Genomic DNA, 26,720 nt, shown 5'->3' with positions numbered 1-26,720 from the left:
CTGAAAGACGACATTTGTAACGAAACATGGTGTATAAAGCTCTAGCGACCCATACAAAATCGGCTATGAGCTACATCGTAGTGAAAGGTTCCGGATAATATCGACCATCTGGAGTTTTTTTTTTTTTTTACTTGCTCTGGCATCAGGCAGTACACGGGCGCCTTGCGTTACGCCTCCATCGATATGCGACCGCCGCGGCCGGGATTCGATGACGCATCCTTGAATGCAGCATTCGAGCACCGTAGCCACTACGCTACCGCGGTGGGGCAGGAAAGCAAGCGTTTTACATCAAAAAGAATATTAGAAGTTCTTACTGATGCCGCGGCCGGGATTATTTGAACCCGCGTCCTTGGGTGTTTGTAATCCATCTCACTACCATTTGCAACTACGGCGGGCAAGAGATATCAGCTCTTATCACTCATTGCAACCACGCAGTAAACACTCGTAAGCCTTCCTAAATAGCAGGCGCCGAAGAGCAGCTTTAGCAGTCTCTGGTGCATGAAATATTGTGCAGCTAACGAATGAAAGCTTAATTTGCTGTTATTTCCACACAGCATTATCACTGCGATTGTAACGCGCGGAACGACCTTGTTGGTGTTCAGTGCAGCTGAAGCGCGGTTTTAGCATTTTCTTTGTCACGCCAGATGCGCCCAGATATACCTGGAAAGAGTCCAGCCGCTCGCGCTGTTTACACAATGCTCCATGCTGTTCTGTTCATCTCTTGTGCGTTTACCTTTGCCGACCACTGAGCGCTGCCGAATACGACGGGTATTCGTAGTTATGACGTCTACCGATCACTCTTGTCATCACCGCCGCAGAATTTCTTAGTTCATTAGTGTGCGCAAGTCAGCAGGTAAGAGTTTGTTCCAGTGAACTTCAAGTTCCCTCTATCGCGTCTGCGGCCTTGTCAATACTAAGCCACAATATCAGGAAACAGAATAATGTTTGCTCTGTAAAAGACACTGAAAAGTTCGGGTGCGATGCTTGATTGCAAACCAATCGCTGATTTGGACTGCGCTCAACTTTTCAGTGGCGTTTGGCGCTGACCTGGCCGCAGGGCGCAGAGAGTAGTTTCGATACCTTCAACAGCATTCCGCTGCATGACACCTGGCTTGCCGCACAGACAGGCAGGCCACAAAGACCTTCTGCACTGTCGCGCACACGCCCCTGTAAACACCCGGAAAATAAATTTGTTCTATGTTTGGTTCAGTTTGGTTCAGTTTGGTTTGTACTATTTACCGTCCCAAAGCGACACGGGATGTGACGGACGCCGTATGCAGGGCAGCGAAAATTTTTACACCCTGTAATTTTTTCGGTTGATGTGATACCGTGCGCCATCACAAAGAAATAGCAAGTGCTAATCATTCGACTTTCTGCCATTTTTAACAGTGTTTGAATGGACGTGATATTGACAACACTTCTATTCTCTTTTTATTGAGATTGGAATGTATTAATATCAATGTAAATAAGCACGAACCGAAGCGACGGGTCGGAAACAAGGCTTTCTGCCTTTGGTGCTTGCGGTCGCGCCTGCCATGCATGTGAGAATGCACCCATGAAGGCCTCTTTGCACTAAATGGGTATGAAATTTTGCTTCACTCAACACAGACGATACTCGCTCCAGGCGTGATACCTATTTCGTCCAGATATTTCGTCCAGAAGCTTATATCCTCACGTTTTTTTCTTACTTCCTTTCCCTAGAGAAAGACGACCAAAACGCCGTCTGAGTATGTGACAGGATAATAAGCATCATGCGATGGGCTGCATGCCATGGAGTTTGGCTATGTGCTAGGCAGAAGCCATTATTGCGCTCACCGCGAATGTATCAACCATTATAGCTCTTCAGGTTTACCAAAACGTTGCGACCTAAATTAAATACTTCCCGAATGAAAGGAAACATTGCGTGAAGGGTTGCGACTACTACGCGGCGGTTCTGTGAATGCGACCTCTTTCGGTTCTAACGGGGATGAGATCGTCATGATGGAGAGGAAGGACGAGGGAGGAGAACATGAAGCACTGGCACTGGAGCATTAAGCGCATCGGCACAATGACAGCGGAACAAGATGCTGCAGACAATCTCTGTTGAAAAAGCGCTGCGTTCAGTGCAACCTTAAATATAATGCGGAGGTCCCGCTTCTCGCCTCATAAACGGTATGATTACATATTCGGCCTCACTAACCCTCCGAAACCATTTCGTCAATTTATCGCAACTCGCCTTGCTAAGGAGAAACAAAAAGAACAGGGCTATTGTATTATCCATCCTCCTTGTGTTTCCCCTCCTTAACGTAACTGACTCCACTGAACTACCAGCGCACAGCGGCAAAGTGGCACTCTTTGAGATCAGCAATTAAATTATGAATCAAACTGAACCCGGAAGCGGCGACGTTGCTACGCAAGCGATTCTCCCGGTTTCATTTTCGCGGTGATATATCTCGAAGAGATGGACGCAAACAGTAACAATTAATCCGGCAAACGCTGTTACGGCTCTCAAACAACTGACGCCAAGCCATGTAACGCGTGCCCTCGGTACGCATGAGACCTTCCGAGTGCCGCCGATGCCGAGACGAGGGGACAACAGGTTGGTAAGAGTTATCGGAATCGCTTTCGGCCTGTTTTAGGTGTTCTGTGCCGCCATCTGTCATGAAGCGCTAAAACGCAGCAACACAAGAAGCCGAAGATGACTTCACTTTGGGACTCTGGCAGCTCCGACTGGACGACTGAGCGAGCAGGTGCGCTTGGTGGCCTGGATACGCACTGGTTTTTGCAGAAAAGGGGGTGTTTAGGTTCTCATGCAAACGTTTTTACATTTTATTTGCGAAAACAGGGGTTAAGGGGGGGGGGGTGCTTATATTAGCGAAAATACAGTATATAGACAATGGCTCGCAGACAAACAACTTGCCTACCCTGGATAGCGGCGCTGGCCTCGAGCTGTTCGATGCCACTTTATTTTTATTATTCAGCGATTAAAGGTATATGGCACAGCGTGTCGTAAACAATAGCTGAGTGTAATACCATTTTCTAGTATTTTAACTCTAAAAAGTTGTCGAGGGAACGTATAGGTGTAAATGGAAGGTCGCAAGCTGTTAATACCACGTAATATGTATTAGAGTCTATTGTCCTCTAAGAGCATCATATCGTCAGTCAAGCGTGTAATATCCCTATTTGGATAAACGCTAGTTAGAATAGACCTCCCGACAATTTCAGAGACATCATGACTAACTTTTCTGCCTTTGTCTTATAAAGGCCTCCTTGACCCTGAACTATATCTGATTGAGACACAGAAGAATGTAGAATGGAGTCACTTTTCCGGACTTCTAATACAATAGCATCATAATGCAAGAACCCATACTAAAATAAATGTGGAGAAAGGGGTTGACAAACGACTGTATTGTCAGGATGATTTGAATACCTTTCCTGGGATTATTATATTGAACTGTGAAATAAAAACACTAAAGAAGAGAAATCTGCCATGAATAACTAAAAAGAAAACGGATATTTCCACAGGCTATAAATCCACCTCTTAAAGGCATTCTCTTATGTGCTCACTTTAATTGAATTCTAGCTTCCTTGAAATCCACACACAAAATCTCAATAGACTAACATTTCGCGAAGAAAGCAATCGGAAGCTAGGAGTATGGAATCTGAATGTCAGTTGTCATTGCCTGTCATTGCATGCCATTCTCCTTGTTTGAAGACGTCACCCGATTTTCAGTCCCAACTGAATTCCGTTAATTTGGTCTGTCTGGCAGTCTTGTTTGTTAAGCAGCCAGAATGGGCAATTAATGCTAGAAAAGTGCAATAAAGATGTGACATTCTTGATGAAGACTCGTCATATCGAGTCCCCAAGGCAGTCTGTGATTTGAATGATCGTTTATTTAACCTTGCCTTATGAATCTGCAATTTAAATTATAACTAAGAAGTCATACCAGTTCGCGATCAGTAATCTATTAATGTACTTTTTTCTAGCCCACTGCCTTCATTCAATTTATAACGGTAATGTCGGAAGGCTTCATATCAATATCACACAGAAGAAAGAATTCGGTTAATTAAAAATTTTATAGTACATGAATAAACCAGAGGGCTTCTCTGAAAAAGAAATGCCTCACATTTACTAACTTATTTCTCCAACAGTTAGCATTACGAATATTTAGAGAAATCAAATGTGATGAGCTAGGCTTCTTCGGTGCATATGAACACCCCTTTGAGAAAAGTAACATTTGTTAAATACGGGTTAAAACAACATATGGGATGCAGTTAATTAACTGTTAAATTCCACACATTAATAAATTTGTTTCAGAAGGTAGCTGGAATTGTTTTTAACAATAATTATATGAGTAGTTAAACACAAGTTAAAAATTCTTGCTGAATAAAACATATCTACCTTACTGAGATTACGCTTCGATACCCTGTACTTGCTTTTAGAAAGTATAATAAAAGAGATCAGATAATGATTCTCCTGGCGCAAGACAGTTGCCTACCTCGTACTGTGACCTCTGCTCTCTATATGTGTTTGCTTTAGGTATTATCTGACGCAGTTTTTGTTGCTGCATATTTGCTGCACAACACGGGTCTCCATCTGCATTGCTGGTTCAGTTTGTGTGCATGCAGGAAGCGATCACTTCTGTCAAGTTGTATGTCATCGCTCTTTCTCAATCGAGCGACTGAGAGATTGTGTATCTAGTAGCGCAACGTATTCGGAGACGAGGCCTCGTCAGGTGTTCACTAAACCCTTTTCGCCTAGTTCATCATGGCGGTAGTTTCCAAAGTATTTTGTAAGTCCGTTTCGCTTTTTGTACGTCCATCGTGGGTAATATAAAACGAACGAGCCTAAGTTTGTCTTGAGGGTCCCTTTAAACCAACAAATTGGTAACCCACGAAACGCAAGCAGCACATATTCCTCGTCTCATGCCGTGTAAGTTAATTATGAAGTTCTCTTTTCCTTAGTAATGCTCGATGAAAACCAGCATATTTGCGGGAAATCGTTTAATGCTGAGACTATATCTTATGAAACGAGGAGGCTCTCTAGTTAAGCCTCTTCATCCGTTTAGCAACATGGTGGCTTACGTTCTCCTGCTCTCGAGTTACTCGCCACCCGTGCATTACATTACCTTTTATTTCGTCCTTCACGTGACCCTCCGTAAAACTCCATTTGAATGCACCGCCGTGATTTCATGGAATTTCCCAGCGGTGATCGAATGCGAAATCAATTTAATGAACCCATGCTTGGAAACAGTGAGTATCGAGCAGTAATGGGAAAATTGCGCGCAGTCCTTAATCGAGACTGGCCGCGGATGATTCCGCGAAAGTGAAACTACGGTCGCAGCTGCTTGCACCGGAAAAAAAAAAAAAATAAGCGCATTCGTTGTGAAAGAATGTGACGTCATCAGCAGTGGAATCCTGTCGCACGCGCCACTCGTGCAAATCTTCGGGAAATGAATCCATTGGAAATCTCGTGGCAGTATGCAGCATGTGTGCGGCAATTGCCGTGGAGCGAGATGCATTTACCATTTTTTTAGATATTTTAAGGGAAAAAATCAATTTTTTTGCTGGACTGAGTGATTAGGGTCCGGACCTGAAAATGCAGTGTTTACTCAGAAGAGCAGTTGGCAATGACAAATGATCGCGCAAAAACCAAGTGACTTATGTCTACATGCCTGTCTGGTGCATGCATTTCTTTGTCAACTGCACACTGTCAAGCGAATCATTTGCTTACCATAATTTATTCACCGCCGTCATGGGCAACATTTATTCTACCGTCAAGTACCGTCGACAAATTAACAGAAAGAGGCACAGAACCGGCTCCTGACATCTGATAATGCGAAGCATCAGTTACTTCGCATACCACCCAGTTTACGTGTGTGATGTATTTCTGCGTAGCAACCTCAGAAGCACAATAAAAGCATAGGTTCTGGCTTTTAATGCAATCTGGCCGATTTTAGAAATTATCTCATCTATCGAGCCAGCTTTGAAGCAATTTTCGGAGTCTGTAGCGCAGTGTTGCTGGCGCTTAAACAGCTGCTTTGTCTGCCGCTAGGCTTCATTCGTGAACAAAGCTGAGTATAAAAAAAATGAGTGTGTGTGTTTTCGGCCGCTTAGTAGCCTGAGGCTGACATCTAAAATAAATTGTAAGATGGGGGTTTATTGATCAGATCAGCAGGACTCGATCAGCAGGACTGGGCAGGTCAGCGGCGAACACAGCGACAGCGAACACAGTCAGGGGCAACACGCGCAGCGATCACGATGCCACTGCATGGAATGTTTCTCGTGCACTACTTCCTCTTCACAATTACCCCCGGGACGAAGAGGAGACATCCTGGCGACGTACGGCGTGAGGAAGACGGCAGGGTCATAACAGGGTTTGAGGCGCTGGACGTGATCAATCTCTCGTCCGCACCGGCGTAAATCATGAGACGGCGTAAGAGGTTCCTCCACATAAATAACCGGGGAGGTGCGCTCCAGAACTCGGTATGGGCCATGGTATTCAGCCACACAAGAGCGCCAGACAAGAAGTCCGGTGTCGAGTGTTGGTTGTCATGGTTGGATTTATGGCGGTACTGGGTGTAAGCCGTGAATGCGCGGGCGATTTGTCGACAGTCTTCCGCATGCTGGGCTGCTTGACACGCAGGAATATATAGAAGGAGTATTGTAGCAGAGGGATGACGGCCGTAGAGGAGAAAAAAAGGAGAGAAGCCAGTAGTAGGTTGCGTTGCGGTATTGTAAGCGTAAGTGACATACGGAAGGACAACGTCCCAATTTGAGTGGTTGGAGGAGACGTACATAGAGAGCATGTCGCCAAGGGTACGATTGAAACGCTCAGTGAGGCCATCCAGGGATGATAGGCGGAGGTGGTTCTATGAATAATGTTGCACTTGGTGAGCAAGGCTTTCACAACGTCACTCAAGAAAGCGCGTCCTCTGTCGCTGAGCAGCTCTCGAGGTGCGCCGTGGCGAAGAACAAATCGTTGCAAAAGGAAGGACGCTACTTCTGACGCTGTGGCAGATGGAAGTGCGGTGGTTTCTGCATACCTCGTCAGATGATCAACGGCTACGATAGCCCAGCGGTTGCCGGCCGCAGTGTAGGGAAGCGGCGCGTACAAATCAATGCCGACGCGGTCGAAAGGGCGTGCGGGGCTGGGTAACGGCAGCAACTCTCCAGCAGAACGTTGAAGAGATGGCTTGCGACGTTGACAGGTGAGGCATGAGCGAACGTACTTGAGTACGAAGGTCTACATGCCCCGCCAGTAGTAACGCAGCCGGAGACGAGTGTATGTCTTGAAGACGCCCGCGTGACCGGATTATGGGTCAGCGTGGAAATAGTCATAGATTTGCGAACGCAGCTGCCGAGGAATAACTAGCAACCACTTGCGGCCATCTGCGCAGTAGTTGCGGCGGTAGAGGAGGTTATCCCGAATTGCAAAGTGGGAAGCATGGCGGCGGAGAGCACGTGATGGAGAAGCAGCTGTTGGATTGGAGATAAAATTGAGCAGATAATTTATCCAAGGATCTTGCCGCTGCGCTGACGGCATGTCATTGATCTAAAGCGATGGCGGGGAATCGTCGGAAGAGGAAAGGCTCGCGACCTCAGCTGTAAGGGGCAGCGGGAAAGTACGTCGGGGTCGTGATGCTTGCGGCCGGAGCGGTAAACAACGCGGACATCATATTCCTGAAGGCGAAGAGCCCATCTTGCTAGTCTGCCGGACGGGTCTTTCAGTGAGGAAAGCCAAAAAAGCGCATGGTGGTCCATCACTACGTCAAAAGGGCGGCCATAGAGGTAAGGGCGGAATTTAGTAAGAGCCCAAATAATCGCTTAGCACTCTTTTTCAGTGAAAGAGTAATTGGATTCAGCCTTTGTGAGTGTACGGCTAGCATAGGCGACCACGTATTCAGTATAACCTTATTCGCGCTGAGCGAGCACAGCGCCGAGACCAGTACCACTGGCGTCCGTGTGGACTTCAGTAGGCGCTGTGGGGTGCAGTGACGTAGGGCAGGCGGTACCGTGAGGATGCGGCGTGAAGCATTGAAAGCGTCGTCGCACGTTGGCAACCACGACGAAATGTCGAAACTGCCGGACAGGTCTGTCAAGGGAGCAGAAATTGAAGGAAAATTTCTAATAAAGCGGCGAAAGTAAGAGCAAAGCCCGAGGAAGCTACGTTGATCTGTGATGGAAGTCGGCTTGGGAAAGGCTGCTACGGCACGAAGTTTGGCAGGATCTGGAGATACACCTGCTTTGGAGACAACGTGGCCGAGAATGGTGAGCTGGCGGGCGGCAAAAGGACATTTTTTTAAATTCAGCTGCAGTCCGGCATCAGATAGGCAGGTCAGAACGTGCTTCAGACGGTAGAGGTGTGTGTCAAAGTCAGGAGAAAAGACGACAATGTCGTCGAGGTAGCAGTGGCACGTCTTCCACTTTAGAGCACACAAAAGGGTGTCCATCATCTGCTCAAATGTTTGCCGGAGCATTACAAAGGCCAAACGGCATTACTGTAAATTCGTACAAGCCGTCGGGAGTTACAAAGGCAGTTTTGAGGCAATCAGCCGCTTCCAGGGGAACTTGCCAGTACCCGGAACGTAAGCCTAGAGAAGAAAAGAGCTCGGCGCCTTGCAAACAATCGAGAGCATCGTCGATGCGTGGGAGAGGGTAGACATCTTTCGTGTAATCTTATTAAGGCGGCGATAATCGACACAGAAGCGGATAGAACCACCTTCCTTTTTTACGAGAACAACAGGTGACGCCCAAGGGCTGCTTGAGGGCTGAATCACTCCATTCTCAATCATTAGGTCGACTTGCTCTTCGATAGACTGGCGTTCGGTTGCAGACACACGATAGGGGTGCTGTCGCAGTGGCACGTGGGTGCCCGTGTCGATGCGATGAGTGACTGTAGAAGTTTGACCCAAAGAACTTTGATGAGAGTCGAAGGAGGAGCGAAAGTGATGTAGTAGGTTCAAAAGCTGAGTGCGCTGCGCTGGAGGAAGATCGGCCTCGATGGAACGGAGGAAGAAGTCTGTAGAGGGGGAAGCGGGTGCAGGTGAAGGGGGGCTGAGCGCATTCACGGCAGAATGCGGCGCATCGTCAGGTTCCTCAGAGATCAGAAGAGATGCGATTGGCTGGATACTTCCGAGGCATTCACCATGGCACAACGCAGTAGGGGAGTTAAATGGGTTAGAGACCCATAACATTAAAAGGCCAGCGGAAATAGCGAGCACAGCGTAGGGCAATGGAAGGCACTTGCGGCGCAGGAAAGTATGGGCTGGTGTGAAGAGAACGGTCTCATCGCTAACAGAGGCACAAGCGACGCGAACAAACACAGAAGAGCAGGGAGGAAGGTCGATATCTTCGGCGACGAGCTTTAGCACAGGAATTTGGTAGATCAGCGTCTGGTAAGGCATCGGGCAAAGTCGAGAACCCCACTTCAGCTCGAGCACAATGGATAATAGCAGCGTGACGCAATAGGAAATCCCAGCCTAAAATTGCAGCGTGTGAGCAACTTGGCAGCACGACGAACTCAATCGTATAAAGGCAGTTCTGGATAACTACTCGAGCGGTGCACGCTGCTAAATGCTTGTTATACTGAGCGCTGGCCGTTCGCAACGAAAGTCCCGCAATTGACGTCTTCACTTTCTTTAAAGAGCTACATAGTTTTGCGTCCATAACCGAAATCGCAGCACCTGTGTCAATTAGAGCCATGACAGCAACACCCTTCACGAAAACTTCAATAAGGTTTGCCGGCGAGAGATGAGGACTTGGGAAGCTCGACGGGGTCACGGTTCTCACCTCAGGAACAGCGGCCTCTAGTTTTCCTCAAGTGAAGCGTTCTGTCGACGTCACATCGGAGAGATAGACCGGCATCGCGGCGACGGTGAACGGCGGACGAACATGGCTGGACGGTCTGGGGAGAAATGACGGCTGGCTGGCGGCTCAGTAGGCGCAGAATACTGAGGCGTCGAAGACCAGTACCCAGGGCCATGAGTAGGTGGTGCCGACACTGGGAGACGGTTTCGGCAATAACGAGAAATATGTCCTGCCAGCCCACAAGTGTAACAAATTGGCCGGTTATCTGTCGTGCGCCAGGGATTGCGTGGTCTTGGAGCCTGTCGAGAGAACTGCGCAGGTTCTCGAGCAGGACTAGGAGGCGGCTGAACGTAGGCAGGTTGCGGCGGAGCATACGTAGGTGGTGGTCGGGCAGCAACAGCCGCATATGTCAATGGGGCTGCGACAGGCATGAATTGAGGGGCTGGAGGAAGGGATTCAGCTACCTGTCCTTGAATGATCTGGCGCAAACTGGGAGCGAGGTGTGCGGAAGGCCCTTCATGGCAGGAAATAAGAGAGAGCTGTCGAGCAACTTCTTTCCGAATAAAGCTCTTGATTTGTTGCAGAAGCGCAGAATGTTCAGCTGCATCTGTCAGGCCAGCAAGCGACTCAGACCACTTCAGCAACGGTGCGGATATCACGCGCAGTCAGCATCTGAAAGGCGTCGCCATCTATGCCTTGCAGAATGGGCTTGATTTTGTCGGCCTCTGACATCTGAGCGTTCACGCGCTTGCACAAGTCGACGACGTCCTCGATATAACTCGTGAAGTTTTCGTCAACCTGCTTAGACCGCGCACGCAAGCGCTGTTCAGCACGGTGTTTCCTCACAGCCGGGTGGCCGAAAACTTCCGAGAAGCTGGCTTTGAACACGGACCATGATGGAATGTCCGCTTCATGGTTCCGGCTTATATTGGCTACGCCGGTGAGATAGAAAATCACGTTGCTTACTTTTATTTCCGCGTCCCATTTGTTGTAAGCGCTCACTCTTTCGTAGGATGTGAGCCAGTCCTCGACGTCATAGTCGTCAGTCCCGCTGAAGATGGCGGGGTCTCGCTGGCGGAGGGAGCCAGAACAGATGATGGCCGAGCCAACATGTACGGCTTGGTGGTTAACGTCCTCAGGCATCGCAGGATCGCAGGAGGTGGTAATGTGCGGCTGAGGAGTTCCAAGGCGAGAGGATAAATCTACACCGCACCTCCACCAAATGTAAGATGGGGGTTTATTGAGTAGGTCAGCAGGACTCGATCAGCAGGACTGGGCAGGTCAGCGGCGAACACAGCGACAGCGAACACAGTCAGGTGCAACACGCGCAGCGATCATTATGCCACTGCCTGGAATGTTTCTCGTGCACTACTTCCTCTTCACAAAATAAATAAATAAATAAATAATTAAATAACTAACTAATCTATTGACCAAACAATCAATTAGAAAAACTTTTTTTTTTGTAGCCACTGGCTGCACTTGTCTGGGTGCAAATAAATAATTACCCCCCCCCCCCCCCCCCAGATAATCTATCCCATGTTGGGGATTCTCCTAAAGCATTAGACAAGCAGCCTTCCCAGTTTACGTTCCTGAACAGTTCGCTGATTGCTAGCTTTCCTCGTTAGCTGAGTTGGTTTAGCGACTGGTCTGGACTGGCAGTGCTTCCGTGCTCGAACCTTGAACCAGGAGGCTTCTTTAACAATGAGTTTTCTGTGGAAGCCTAGCTTTTCTTCCTGGATATTGGCTGCTCTGGGGAGTGTACTAATAAGTAACCAGAACACTTATAAGGAATCTTTCATCGTCACTTAACAGCGACACACTTGGATGGTATGGCTCATTTCGCGGATGAAACACGAGGAATTATACTAACCAGCTAACAAATGAACAAACAAAGCTCAGCCGTTGTCATATCGGGCGCAGAAACTCAAATAGGCACACACTTCTATAATTTTCCTGAGATGGGGGCGAACAGCCGTCTACTACCTTCCCCGCGCCACCTCTGCCTGCTAGAATTTCTACAATATATTTCTGCTTTCAAATGGCAGTTGTGAAGCCGCAGTGACCGTTCTAAGTTGACCACGAACGCGCTTCCTGTTGCGCGAACGCCTGCCGCGTTTAAGAGGCTTATCAAACCATGCACGTTAAATTGTCATTCCTAGATTATCGGCACCATTAAAATCGAATCCCCATCGTTGGGTACGTCCGCGAGGCTGCCTTTTGCCACCTTTGTACGTCTCACACTAATACTGGTAGTAAGCCATTAAAGATTCATTGACATATCGAAACCTTTGCCAGACATGTCATACTCTATCGTAACTGCTCCCGAAAGCGACGTAGTTTTCACATCTTCTTCTAATAACTGAATAGTATGTACTGGATATTCCGTTCCATGTCGTTTTTAAACTAAAGTCAATTTGTGAACAAAGTGAGCGCTGCTTGGTTGTCAGCATTAGTCAGCAGTGAACGGAGAGGGTGATTCGTGTAGTTTTCAATGACAACAGTGATTGAGAATCGCTGCTCCCATGAATGGACTTAACAGTGGCGTCGACACGACGCGCAGGCTTGTTCCTCAAAACTTCGTGATAACGACACGATAACATCCCCCCCTCCCCCCGCCTTCCCGCACAGATAGTCTCTCCTGACGCGCCTAGAAGTTCTTACTTGTCGAATGGTGCGTTCTAACCATGACTGCCTTATTTAAAAAAGAGCAAACTACCGCAATACATTGCAAAAGCTGGCGCTGAAAGTTTGTCGCATGCAGACAAATAGAGTTATGAGTAGAAGAAATAAATAAATATAAAATAATTCAGCGCTTTGAGTGGTTTTCCTAATACGCCGTCAACACAAGAGGTGCAGGGGTGCGGCAACAAAGCTGGCGAAAATGTCAAATTGCAGCATTTTCACCCTTCCTTCATATAGTCTCTCTCCTAATGGACCTCAGACTGCACTTACCGCTAGTGCCAGCCTATCAGGGCCAATTTACAACCTGTTGTCGTCCTAAATTTGTTGAGAGCTCTGCTGGAGTAGGCTTTATCACCACCGCCGAAAGCGAAAACAAGTTCTTCACCGAGGCATACCAGCTTAGCCACTGCATTTCGCTTTGGTCGGCAACGCCGATTTTTGTAATAGACTTCTGTGCTAAGGAAATGCCAAAAGTGACTTCAGAATATATTTCCCCTTATGCGGTGTACGCTTTAATGAGCCCTCCCTCCATTTGTGTTTTCATAGTTACAAAAGTCGTGGAGTCTGCGAGATTTCTCTCTGAAGCCAGTAAACTACACAAACTTACGAACCTTTTATAATTGCGCAGCGTACGCCGAGATGCTTAATGTAGCACCCTGATATGCAATCTCACACCAAGTGTTAATTGGGCTATACGGATGTCCTTTCCACATTGCGTACAATGTGGCTAGCGCACGAAAACAAAATAAACTACACTAATCAAGAGACGGCAGAAGAGACACGTCTTCTCTGCGTCTGTTTATTTAAAGCGTAGGCTCTACTGCTCCTATACCAAACCTCGAGTTCATCTGCCTTGGAACACTTGACTTCGAACTCTCGCGATGTGTTGGAAATCTCTTCCTTCTCCAAGTTCATTCACTTCTGCAAGCTAGGTACTACGCATACATCAGTATCAGGGGCATTACCACCACACGGTTTTCAACCTGCGCCAGAACGAACAGGTAAGCTTCCCTGGCGCAGCAATTAACGCTGCAGTCGATCACGCCTCGTGTAAAATGGCAACGTACTCTCGCGCGGTGCAGTGAACAGCGACGTCTTCATGAAGTTCCATCTGCGCTACTCCTTGATTTAACAGAGGTATATAGACCATACACATACGCCAACTCGCTAATACAGAGACCGCAGCCGTGCCGGATAGGATGTCGAGGTCATCAATCACCGAGAAGCTAGACTAGTCCAATGCCGAGAAGCTTTCCAGATCGAAGCAGTAGCAGCGACCTAGGCTGCGGCTGATGACTTACACTCGTTAAACTAAATGAAGGATAGCTGAACCTCTAAAAAATGCTTGTGTTCTAGCCAGTGTGCCCGGATTCAATAATCAACTAGCTCTATTAAGAGCGGGGACAGTAACGTTTTGCACATCTCTCGTGGAAAATTAAGTCTATTTTAGCGAAATGAACAGCGCTAATTGATAGGAGGAGGAAGGAGACAGACAGCCGAAGCATGGTCCCTTTTGATCTGTTTCTTATGCTAAACCTTCACTAACGTGCCCAGTCTCACGTCATAGTGAAGAACATTTCTTGTCTGGCACTGTTTTTTTTTTTTTTTCAGTTAAAGAAGAGGTACGAAACAGCCATTGTTGTTTCAGCACAATTTATTTGAGCAGCTCTTGCTCCACGATAGTGCACTGCTTCACGGCTTCTTGAGGTAATTTACATTGCAAATTTCACATTTCGCGTACGTCCGACGTGGTTTACTGATCAAATATATCGGTGGTAGAATCGATCATTCTGCAACAGGTGCCTTGGAAACAACGTCGACAGGACATATGGAAGAAAGAAAGTAGGAGTAGCTGGGCATGAAACTGAAATGGAGCGATGTTTGAAAAGAGAATGACAATACTGGGGGACGTCGCAGTCTCAGAGCTGTGAATAGGTGTTGTTGCAAACTACCGGCAGTTTCCCGAAAATGGGGCCGTTACGAGGGAAACGCGTGTTCATCCTGTGCACTGGGAAACCTAACAACACCGGCATTCGGCCCACTAGTATTACGGCCGTTTGAAAACATGGCTCAATTTGTCAGAGTGTTCCGGGGTGCTTAGGATGCGGCAGTTCAGAATGGCTAGACCGGCTCGTCCGGGGTTAGAGGCGGTGTTTTGCAAAGCACACAAATTAATTTCCCTGTCGCCTCATAACCTGCTGGTTGGAGCGCGGTATTGCGGCGACTCGGCGGAATGCCGAGCGCCGCAGTGGCCTGCGGTCACCTGAGTTATCAGGATTTTTCATCTGTCTTCTTTGGTTATGATGCTAGTGAAAGGTTTTCATATGAATATGGAGAGGCTTCTTTAGGTTGAACTCATTGAAGAATGCGACCAATAAAGTGGGTGCACAATAAGAATAAATTTGCATAAAATCGGGCCAAAAAAAAAAAAAGTGAAGTAGGTCGGCAAAAGATTTATTGGTTTCGTGTTTGCAAATTTTGCCACAGGAAATGCCTAGAAATACAGCGTGCATTTCTCGTCTACGGCAGCTAACACTAGTGGAGAATTAGTAAAAAAAGAAAAAACTACAAGTATGACTTTAGATTTAACTCACATCTAAATCAATCGTAATAAATGAGTATAGTTACTCACTGACATCCACCGAAGCGCAGCCAGATGCGGAGAAGCTTACAGCAGACCTGGGCGAATATTTCTTCAACTACGAAATTTCTGAGAAAGCTGTATACCTTTCCTTTGTGGTCTTGTGGTTGCACTCTGGCGGATGTCTTTGAGTAATTAATCTTTTATAGCAAATATACTACACTTTGGGGGTTTCTCCCAAGTATTGAACTATCTATATAAATTGGTTCCATAATTGCACATCCCGACAAAAAATCGCTGACGGTCAATGAGAATAAAGTGGCATATAAGCATATGCGGCACTTTTGTAGCCTGCTTCATAATTATCGTACTACCTATGCAAAAAATGAAAGAGACATCAATTTCCGTTTCCGACTTTTTCTTGCTCTAGTGCGGGAGTTTCCTTTAAGATTACGTGGACCATATGACATGTCCAGTGGCTGTCGACGCTTCTTTCAAGTTGAGATTCTGAACTCAATGGAGCCATCATTTCTCTGGTGATCACAGAAAGGGTACTGCCCTTCTTTATGTGACAGTCATGGTCGTGATTTTTTACGGACCGAAAGTCTTAAAAATGCGGGTACAAAAGTACTTTCCTGCTTGACTGTGTTTGAGGAGCTGCCAGTGTGGGTAGCTCCTTTAAAATCGGGAATGCCCCGTTGTTTTTGCGAGATTGCATACCCCGTCCACCAATCATACGTCCGGTGATGTCCGTGAGCAAAAACAAATGTTAGTGCGGTGAACTAGTCAACCTCCGAGCAGTCAAAAACTTTCATGTCAGCTGTCGATGACCACCTGTTAAAGGCATGTTTGCGATTTTTCAAGGCTGCCAGATTTAAGACTGGAGGGAGGAGCGAGATAGGGTTCTGGTATTCAAAACATGACAGCTACCACCTCCAAGAGGTACCCTAATGATCTGCTATATACATGGACGTACCCCCGCGTTGAAACCCTGCCAGATACTTAGTCATTATTTTTTTGAGGCTGAGAGGCTTTACGCTGACTTACAATTTCGTTGACGAGGGAGCCCCAACGCTCTTACGTAAAAGCGAGAGAAAGACTGTGTTAAGCCATTGTTTCGGCATGCGTTCACGTAATAAATATCAGTTCATATTTTCGTCCCGTATACGTCCTGAAAAATGCTACAAATACAGCCAATGTTTGTTGCTCTGCTCCTGACTGAAGTGCGAACACTTGGAGCAAGTTTTTTGTCGAGCTCTTTCACCTATAGAATCCTAATAATTTCAAGCCAGTTGACCAGAAATGCTCACTGAAATAGCGGCAAAGATTTTGCTGAAACACTTTCTTGCTGATTAGACAAAAGTAAATAAACTAAAGGTCGAAATCACAAGAGAGGAAATGCAGTACTATTTCCTGCATAGCAATTCAAACTTGAACGCTCTTTTGTGAGGGCTCACAGCTCTTTCAAACGGGTCCATCTTCACAGGGCGGAAATTTAAAAAGGCAAAAAAATTGAAGTACGAAAATTGAACTAACTAAATTCAATACGAGACCTGCTGGGAGGATTGTTGACTACCTGGAATTACAGCACATATTGAGCTAAATTCATTTTGTCGCTTGATAACAGCCTACGCATTACTATTGCAAGAAAAACAAACAAACAAGTTGTTGATCAGGGGATCAGAACGAACTTTTTTTAACTACGAAGGTTCTCAGAAATTAGTATAGCTTTCCTAAATATTTGACCAGCTTTCCTTTGTAGCCATATGACTGTGCTTGGGTGGATGACAATGAGTAATTACTCCCTTATTACAAACACGCAAGTAAAATGTGATCTCGGTGAGATTGTAATTCGTTAATTACAATACTTGCATGGGATAAGAAGAGCGATCGTCGCAAACCATTTTTTTATACAGAATGAACACAAGAGCATTTTCAAGACCTATCAAAGCTCTGCCATTTACATCTGTCCGATAAGAACATATGTTCGGCTTTCTTAGCTAAAATTAATCCCAAGAATTTAATTAACGACCTAGAGTCTCAATCTAGTAAAAAGCACCGATCCACAGAAAGCTAGGTGCACTAAAAATTGAGTTTCTAACTCAGAGAGACTGAATAAGCAGAGAGGACATCGGAAGTCTTGTATAGTCTGGAAAGAGGGAATATTGTCTGTCCTGACGAGCTAGATAATACACCCTCTTGAAACCATAATATCCTTATCAGCTGCTTACACGCTATCTTCGCTGGTTTGCACAATAACAAAACATTAGTGAAGAGTAAATTGCAAGGCACTTTTTACGACGCCCTAGAGACCAGGATTCACTTACACTAAAAGAACAGAAAATCAGGAAGAACAAGACAGATTTCACGAAACGCCAAGCGTCAAAACGAGCGAGGAGGCAATGACTTGAACGCTATAGGGGCGAACGTCGCCATAAACACGTCAGTGCCTCATTCAACGGAAAAGTTGATGGGCGCATCGCCTTGGCTTCCGAGCCACGTTTACGCGAATTTCAAGCGAGTGGCGTCCTCGTATACACTCTTCCCCTATTGTACCGTTCCAGTTTGCCCTCGGGTCCTGCCAAGCTGGTGAAAGTGGAAGACTGAGGAGCGACGATCGTGATAACGTCACGCCTTCGAGCGAAAGATAAAGAATAAAAGGCAACATATAGACCGATGCCTGTCGGACGACGCCGTAACGTTACTCGCCGCTACCACACGTCTTTTATGTCGAAGAGGACGGTCGGTTCCTATCTGGTGCGTGTCAGATTCAGTATGGTCCCGACCATCGTAACGTTACTGAGAACATACGATGCGTGAAAGGGCAGGGGGCGAAAAGGGCTGATAAGATTACGGCGCGCGGTGCAAAGTACGCGGGAGTTCCTGAAAACGTGAGATGCGGCGACGCTCGTTGCGTCCGCTGGCATTTCGAGCGCGAGCGAGCGTCGATGCTTCTCTGCAACGTTGTCTTATGGTTCCTTCACGACTCCCCCGGGAGTCACTCGAGGCAAGCAGGGTCGACCTAAATCAGCAGAGGGCTCTTACCCTTCTTATCTCGAAAGGGGAGCCCGCCGCAACACGTCTTCGCCTGTTGTTTCTCTTTCAGCCACTTGGCTCGTCTACCTTTCCGCCTTCGTCTAGAAATCGCGCTCGCAGGAGCAACTACTGGCTCGAAAGTGTTACGCACGGTCCTCCGAGGTGCACTTAAGGCACAACAGACAAAGGGTTTACCCCTGTAATTACATGTTGCAATGCATTTTCGACGTACACAACGTCCAATCTAAAACACGTAGTACGTAGCTTGCGCAACAATGGGCAACGTTTTGAAGACCTCTTAAGTGTGTGTGCCTTCGCAGTGCAGCCATCCGGCTTGTGTTCTTTGTATGAATGCGAGTGTGTGCTGACAAACGAGGGCGCTGCGATCTTTACTTTGGGGCTTGTTTCGTTGGGGGGCTTGGGATGAGGCAATCACAAACGACAGCTCGGCAGCCGTAGATAGTGACATGCAGGCAATTCTGTGGCCAAACAGCCATTAAGCGCGGCAGTCGTTTCATAGCTTTTGGCGTCATGATCGCGCAAGGCGTTCGGGAATTGCATTGTTTGGCAGAAGGTTGATGGAAAGTCGGGGCGATGTTACCACGCATAGACGAAATTGCCCTACGAATGGCAGCCACGTGGTGAGCTTAACGCCGTGCTGATGGGCGAGTTATGACTTACACGACGCCATTGAAAAAAATAATGCCATTAGGTTAGCACTATGCTATAGCACAGCCTCCACATGTTACCACCGTGATTGCCGTAATAAATTCTCAGTCAATAGATACACGGGAGAAGAAGATTGATGTTCGTTCTTTATGTATAAAAAGTGAACAACGTGGTCCATTATGTTGGGTAAGCTTGTGGATACCGGTGAACAGAATATTGGTGTGGGACGTAATAAGCGATGTGCTTGGACGTAGCTACATTCCCATATCGGCCTGCTGTGTTATGAGACAGTTTGACGCGCGCAATAACGCCTTCCTGATGCCTTCAGGAAATGGTTACCGTATGCCTCGAATCAGCTGTCTTGCAGAAGGCGTTTATCGCCTTATGGCGATTCTCGCCATGAATGTTATAAATTATTGGTTGGGCCTTGACTTTTGTTTATTTTACAGCGAGCTGGCTTCGTGATTAATGGAACCCGATGGTAAATAGTGTGGTGCTCATCGAAGACGACCGGATACAAAATGGCGATTCGATGGCAGCTTAATGTAGTGTTTGCGTAGTGTTCTAAGAATTTTCGGCTCCGGTTCCTTATTCCCGTTGAAGCAAAATTACCTTAACATAATTTAATTGATACGGACAATAACAATATTTCTCACGAATGCAATATTCAACGATCTGGCTGCTCAATGCTTGTACAGAAGGCTTTTAAACAATGAGCAACAAACACACTGTATACTCTCGTCTAATAAATAACATTACAGATATACCAAATGCTTCAGCTAAATGTCGCCAGACTTCTAAAAAAGAAAGGTAGTACTGACCCACTGAAGCCAACTGAAGACTATTTGAAATAGCGTGCCTAGTATGCACTGTTTCGTCTCTATTTAATTATATTTAATTACATAAAATAGTTACTTTAGTCTCTAATCATTCGCTTCATGAACAAGACGCCAGTTCTGCAGCTGGAGATCGCCTTTAAAAAGCTGACTGAAATGTTTTCACCTTGGCGGCATTTATACAAGATTATTTACAGGCTGAAGGTGAGGTACTCATTGCCTCTGCTGAAGAAATCCGCAGGGGATCCATATTTCTTCAGCAAAAAAAAAAAAAAAAGAAGAAAGCTTTGCGTCGCTCTGCGCGTGCTTTAATACGGCTTCGTGCATCCAGCACTTCGGCTATATGAGTTCCCGTGAGGAGGTGATATTGCGGAATTCAGGCTGGTTACTGCGAAGTCCTTTGCGGTGAAGGCCACCTGTACATCGCACCCACCTGATGCGACTTTCCTCTTGTGCCTTGCTCCCGTTACAGGCGCGATGGTGCGTCGTTTCATGCGAACTTGCCACGGAGTTCGTGCGGCACGCAAGCTGCACCACGGCAGCCTAGATTATCCTCCTGAACGGCCATCAGACATAGGAATCAGGACACACGGTGTTATGCCCGAGCAATCGGCCGTAAATCCTCCCAGAGAGCCGCGAATTCGGAGCAGGCTGTGGTTTTTCGATAATGTGACAGTGGACCGAGGCGTGTTGACCGGGGACATCAGGACGAAGGAGCACGAATCCTTATCCTCCCGACATGGAGAGGCGTGTCTTCTACAAGTTGTTTTAAGTTAATCGCTTTTGTCGGCAACCGGAACGGGAGTCCTTTGATCTCCGGCCCCCCTCTTCTGAACAATGAACCAAGGCGGCGGGGCGAACCAGAAGCCGCGGCATGCCGTCCTGTTTTGACCAAGCAGCGGGAGATGGGTTCCATAGCGGTTCTTAGGGAAGCGACTGTTGACTCAAAGATGCTGCTTCTGTCACCCCATCACCATTAAGGCATACTGGCTTGGACCAGGCCGTGGTTCTCTCGGGCTCCAGTTTGGCGGCGGGGAGAGGGGTGCCCTATTGCCTGGCCCGCGCCGTTGCGGCAAGACTACGTTTTTTGGCTGGAACCTTCTGGACAATGGACCGGGTCGGCAGGGCAAAACGGAGCAGCTGTACTCGCCGTATTGTGACTTCACTGCGGAAGATTGCTTCCTTATGTGCTCTCAGGGAGGTGGCGGTGAATTCAAAAGAGCTGCCGCATGCGCTGCTCGAAGGCCAATCAGACGTTTTGGTTTGGACCAGGCTTTTTGCAGCTGAGGATGTGTGCACTATCGCCTGGCCGTCGCCATTGAAGATGGCTGGAACCAGATGGGACATCGCCGCTTCGTAGTGAACAACGGGGATGGCCTGGCTATTCTGTACCGATCTACGGTATTCCCTATTTAAGTGTGAGGAGGTGTGTGTATGTGTGCGCGTTTGTGCGTGAGGTGCTGGTAGAACAGTTGGGCGGAGCCAAAGAAGCTATGGGCGGAGCCAAAAGAAGCGGCTCAGCGCCCATTGGACGTTTAAAGAAGCTGCGGGTTCCTCAGCTATAGGAAGCTTGGACTAAAACGTGATTTAAGCAGCCTGCGGGGGCTGCTTTAATATGAATCGCCTGAGCTCTCAGTTAAGATCTACCTTGCTCCCGTTGACTTGCTTGCACGTTTGCATTGTTGTAAATATGTAAAATAAATCTTCATTTTTACTCTTCTCCTAACAACTCCTACCGTCGTCTACTTTTCTCAACGCCTTACGGTGAAGTCCTATAGGCCCCGGTCTTTGGATCATATCAGCGAGCACAAACACCAGCCTTTGATAGTATTTATAGCCGACACAGTTACGCCTACCTACATAGCCCAAGGGCGCGTTTGAGTAATAAAGAAATTACCAACTTAAGAAGAAAGCTACAATGCCAACGGCTGCTTTCACATGTTTCTCGCCATTGCATGAGAAGGTCACACAGCAGAGAATGATCCAGAAAAAATCGGATTTTGTTCTCTGAGACTTCTCTTATGACACAGTGAACTAGCACAGATGTCACATGGAGACTTTTTGTAGTGCAGTTACAATGAAATGCTGGTAAAAATAGAAAAGAAAAACAAACAAACAATTACTTTACGTGAACGGGACCACAGTGCATATGTATCGGTCAGCTGTTTTTCAAGGCGATCTGCGACTTGTGCGTTGACTTCTTGCTTCAGACATCAAAATATTAAGCAGCAAGTATGCTGTAATAATAATGCACTGTGGAAAAAGAAAAAAAAATACTTTACACTGGGCAACACCACTTTCAAATCCTATAGCACTAAGTTTGTTTCAAAAGGCTGGAGTATTCCGTATATTATAATTTGGTTAACCGATAATATAGTTCGAGATATTTAATGTGAATATCGCCAATACAGTTCGAGATATTTAATGTAGAAAGTACGCTTTTCAATCTCGTAAAGCTGGCTTCCCGCAATGCAGATTTTTCAAACTGCTTTGCTTGGCGTGTTATTTTCGCATAAATAGTGCTCGCTGCATCTACTGCATAAGTAGACAAAGCGACGTCGTTTTAAAAACATGCATTGCGGGAACCGAGCTGCACGAACCTAAAAATGCGTATTTTTAATGCTGAATATATTGAACTGCGTTGGTGATAAGGAAAATATAGAAACTGGACTCAGCTTTCCTTTTGCCGGCTTTCATTTTCTGACATAATGTTGGCCCCTAACATAAAGAAAAAGTAATTAGTTAAATTTTTGAAAAATTACTAAGCTCTACTATGTACATGTTTGGCTTGCGGTACAATCCACCTAATGGGTTTAAAACAAAGGCCCCTAAACAGTTAAAAAGTACATCCCGTATACGTGGGGAGGGAGGGTTATTTCTAACAATATAGTTGCTTCCGACTTCATGCTAATCACTACATGCAAAGTAACAGAAGCACGTACTAGGAGATTAATGATTGAGCGAGTAACGAAATGTTTCTTAAAATGTTCGTAAATTAACAAGAGCTTTGATATCTCACTGTTTCCTTATCTTGTGTTGAAATGTACATGACATGTACTTTTTGTTTTCTCCATAGGCCTGACTAATGTAGTGCTGCTAAAGTGAGGGCCCGTGGCTTTGTCAAGCTGTCAAACGGAAGCTCTTTTACCCCGGGCTCCCGCCATAATTTGTACCACGATGGCAAAAAAATAAATTCAATTGAATTGAATTGTACGCGATAGAAGATCGGAAAGGGGAAGCGCAAAAGGGAGACAGTGATGTTATACCGTTAAAAGCGGCGCTTGGGCGTTCCCTAATGTTTTTGGGACCCCTGCTTCGATGAAACTCCTCCAGCACGCGAAGAGACGATACGCTAGCACAGTTTTCCGGCTTTTACGTTTGTATCCTGTTCGCCACATTTTGTTATTCATGAATCTCTACCGATGTACCAGCGCTTTTATCACGGTTGGCGGCACTGCTGAAGCCGGACACCGTCCACCGCAAGTTATCGAAATCGATACACTTCGCCAAACAAGCGCAACGCACACAACTCTCAATGAAAAATGACTTCTCCTAACACTGAAATAAATATTTATATGGAACACTCTTGTTGGACACGCTTACGAATCGACAGTTTTTATCATGATATGATAAACAATGACAGCAGTGGTACCTCTCAACCGGAACGGGAGGAACGCGAGAAGGGAGTTGATACGCCGAACTCGATAACCAAAGCACCTGGACTCGAAAGGAAGCTCCGCAGTGCCGCTCCATTTGTCACCGCGAGGAAGTGGAAGCCGTTATCGGTAAAATGAGAGCCGTCTCTTAAAACGCAAAGGGAAACGCACCTGCTTGCTGTATAACGTGCGGTGAACTGCTACTCGAGTTTTTCGGACTTGCTGGGCCATATCGAAGTAGGACCCAGACCTCACTAAAACTTTCTGCATAACCTTTAAAAGCGTGTGCCCTGGTTAGGAAAAGGAGGACGCGAAAATGACATACGGCGCAGTCACAGTGTACTTGTCCTGTACGTCTCGGGAGCCTTGGGTCACCATGTTTGCTGCTTGACTTCGGTCGGCCGCAGAAAAGTCACGTAAATACCTCGTTATCACAGGTGGAGTACGTTACTTCGCAACTGAAAGACATATAAAAAACGTGCTCCATATGTCAGCTGATTAACGATAAAAGTTTTCTGGCCCGCTGTATTTGTTCTTTTTTGGTGGCCACTAAAATGTGACATGTGTGCCAATTGCAACCTTCTTCTTCTAGACATCAAATAAGAGTTACACACAGGCACTACCACGTGACTCTGCCTTCACTACAAACTCGAGGGAGTAGTCGCAGTATGCCTTTAAACTGGCAGTTTGCTGAAAGAGTTGTGCAATGTTGACAGCATTAACAAGACATATTTAATGAATCGTACTGTGTGACTTAGCCAAAGTAATCACGATAGAGACATCGACAGAAGCTTGGTTTGGTTTGGTTAGTAGGTTTAATGCCCTACAAAAACTCAGGTTATGAGGGACGCCGTAGTGAAGGGCTCCAGAAAATTCGACCACCTGAAGTTCTTTAACGTATACTGAAATTGCGCAGTACACGGGTGCCTAGCGTTTCGCCTTCATCGAAAAGCGGACGCAGCTGCCTGTATTCGATCCCGCATCCTTGGGAAGAGTAGTCTAGCGCCGTAACCACTGCACCACCTTGGCGGTGTTCTGACGGAGGTGGAGTAAAGAGGTAGTTTTTAGGTACTCGACATGTGCGAAGGTTACAGTTCGTTGGCAGGCATGAAGTGACTGGGACGGAGCTAGGCCTTCATTGCCTGATTTTTGCTTCTTATAATTATCTCTTGCATAGATTTTATTTAGGTTCATTCTTTAATTTCAAGTAACATTCTATTAACGTTTTTCTCAAGCACAATACGTTATGGCCGCTGGCTTTGCCTTAGTGCATCACATAATGAACACGTTGCATGCCACAGAGCTTGGGATGCTTTAAACAAAGTGAATCGCATACAATTTTTGGTTTCGTGCTATCGAGACGAGGAAGAATGAGTATTTTGAAAGCTTCCTAGTAATAAATAAAAACAGTGTGCAAGATTCCTGCTATACCTACGTGCAAGCGTCAGAAAGGCTGAGATAGCACCAGCCAACAAAGAGTCAAAATGCGCTAAAAGCAGTTATGGCTCCAGAAGTAGCTAGAGCGATACCCTGTCTTAATATATATTATGACCTGTACGGAAGCTAGGACCACAGCGAGTCAGATTAATGGTCTCGAGTGGGTCATACTCGGCTTTTAAACGGCGGGTACATCTGGAGTTTGCGCATAGATCGGCTGGAGAAAGATTTATTTGTCTGACATCACCGTCGAAGAAAAAAAAAGTGTCCGAAGAAGTATATTTTCTCCTTCTGAATAAGCAATTCAGAAAGCTCTCACACACTAATATCTACAGGAAGTCTACAGAAGTCTGAGGAATATCTCTAGATCAGTGTACAACACGTTCTAGGACCCTTTCATCCCCGTCTTCGGCGTTGAAATCAACGCGCACATAGGCGTTCGAACAGGAGGTACGCACCTAAAACGGTGGCGGGGCGGCGGCGGCGGAGGGGAGTGTCGCGCGGTTGATGGAACGGCGGGAGCGCTCACTCATCCCGGACGGCGCGCTTGTAGAAGCCCTCGAAGCCGGTCCGGTCGATCTCGTCGAAGTTACGCTTGTAGAATCCCGGCCAGCCGGCGTGGTCGATCTCATCGAACTCGCCATGGCCGTAGCCGCGCTTGTGCAGCCCGCCCTGGTCGCCGCCGAACGTCAGTCCGCTTAGGGAATCGAACCTGCAGCCATCAGAACGACACAAATCAACACAAGGCTGTATACGGGCAGCAGGCGGAATGTCATTCTATAAAACACGGCGCTGCGAAAGTTCGAACATTTTTTTTGCCACAAAAAAAAACACACAAAAAAAACAGCAAGCTGAAGACAATCCGCGGAGCACAGACTACATTATCCGTCCCTTGGAAAGTGGTATCGAACGAAACAGGGAATATAAAATGAAATAAGGTTTAAAATTAATTCTCTCGAAACCCGGCAAAGGAGTCACAATTTGTTCTGTCTCAAATTAATAAAAGAACACTGTAGTTCGCGCACTTTTCATCGTGTTTTTGTGCCAAGGGTGTCAAACAGAACTGGAAATAAACTTTCAATTTCGTTTCTTGATCTGCTTACATCTTCCTCTAGTTGTTTGTAATTATCAACTGCATTTAGTTAGCGCTATTTGCGGTTATAGGTCAAAACTGCGTTCACAGATATAAGTGGCGATACGTAAATGGCAGATAACAGCTCGAGGTTGATTGTTCGTGCATTTATTACGCCGTTAAAAAAAAAAAAAACGCTTTCTATGTAGAACAGCCTACTTTCAACTGCAATATCTGCGATGAAAGGCTGCGCCAGCGGTATAACATCGGGTACTTCAGCAAGACTTTGCGTGATTCCGGGAAATAGCCTGCAGGGAGAGCTACTTTTGGGGCATTGCCGACTTTGCAGCACACATTTTTCGTGCTGATTCATGAAGATAAGTATCTTGGAATGAACGCAGCACACCTTGCAACATTATTATTCGATGTACCCAGTTCTTCACGCACGGCTACTCTGCGAAAGGAGAACATTATTTTGAAAAGTTTCATTACACGTGCTCTTATGGGCTTCTGTCTCGCATCGTACACCCTGCCAGGGGTGAGCGTTGCGCGTGCGTATTGCTGGGATTAAAAATAAAGAAAAGCAGCACGGTCGAAACGAGTTTTGATATTTTGCTCTACACTTCTAGGATATCTCCCGCTTTTTCGTATGAAAGGAGGAAGCACCGGCGCAGCATAATTTCATAAAATTGTATTATTTTTTTTTTAATGAATTTATACGCGAATAAGTCCAGCTTGTAAACAAAGCCGTTGAAAGCAGCATTAAAACATCTTGCTTGGGCTATAGATTGATGCTGGCCTATAGAAGCAATTCTAAAATTGTTCCATTCAGTCGATTATATTTCAGCACAGATGCGGTAGCACGTTTAGAAACGATAGATAACGGCCTCTTCTCATTTTACGTAGAAATGAAAAAAAAAAAACGATAACTAAACACCTTTCTCTTTTCATTAAATATTTTT

General features: G+C 46.3%; 1 protein-coding gene across 1 annotated transcript in view; it reads right to left on the bottom strand.

Moving 5' to 3' along the window:
* The window catches only part of LOC146195007 (uncharacterized), a 171,329-nt gene that overhangs the window by 3,565 nt on the left and 141,044 nt on the right, over positions 1–26,720 (bottom strand). The window contains exon 3 of the mRNA XM_084596174.1: positions 25,145–25,398. Within this exon, the coding sequence (XP_084452300.1) occupies positions 25,212–25,398 (187 nt within the window). The 3' untranslated portion in view covers positions 25,145–25,211. The remainder of the gene's footprint in view (positions 1–25,144; positions 25,399–26,720) is intronic.

The sequence above is a fragment of the Amblyomma maculatum genome, chromosome 3, assembly GCF_055883805.1.
Source record: "Amblyomma maculatum isolate TAMU_Amacu chromosome 3, ASM5588380v1, whole genome shotgun sequence".
Taxonomy (NCBI): domain Eukaryota; kingdom Metazoa; phylum Arthropoda; class Arachnida; order Ixodida; family Ixodidae; genus Amblyomma; species Amblyomma maculatum.
Note: the sequence above shows the minus strand (reverse complement) of the source record. Positions and strands in the feature narration are given on the sequence as shown.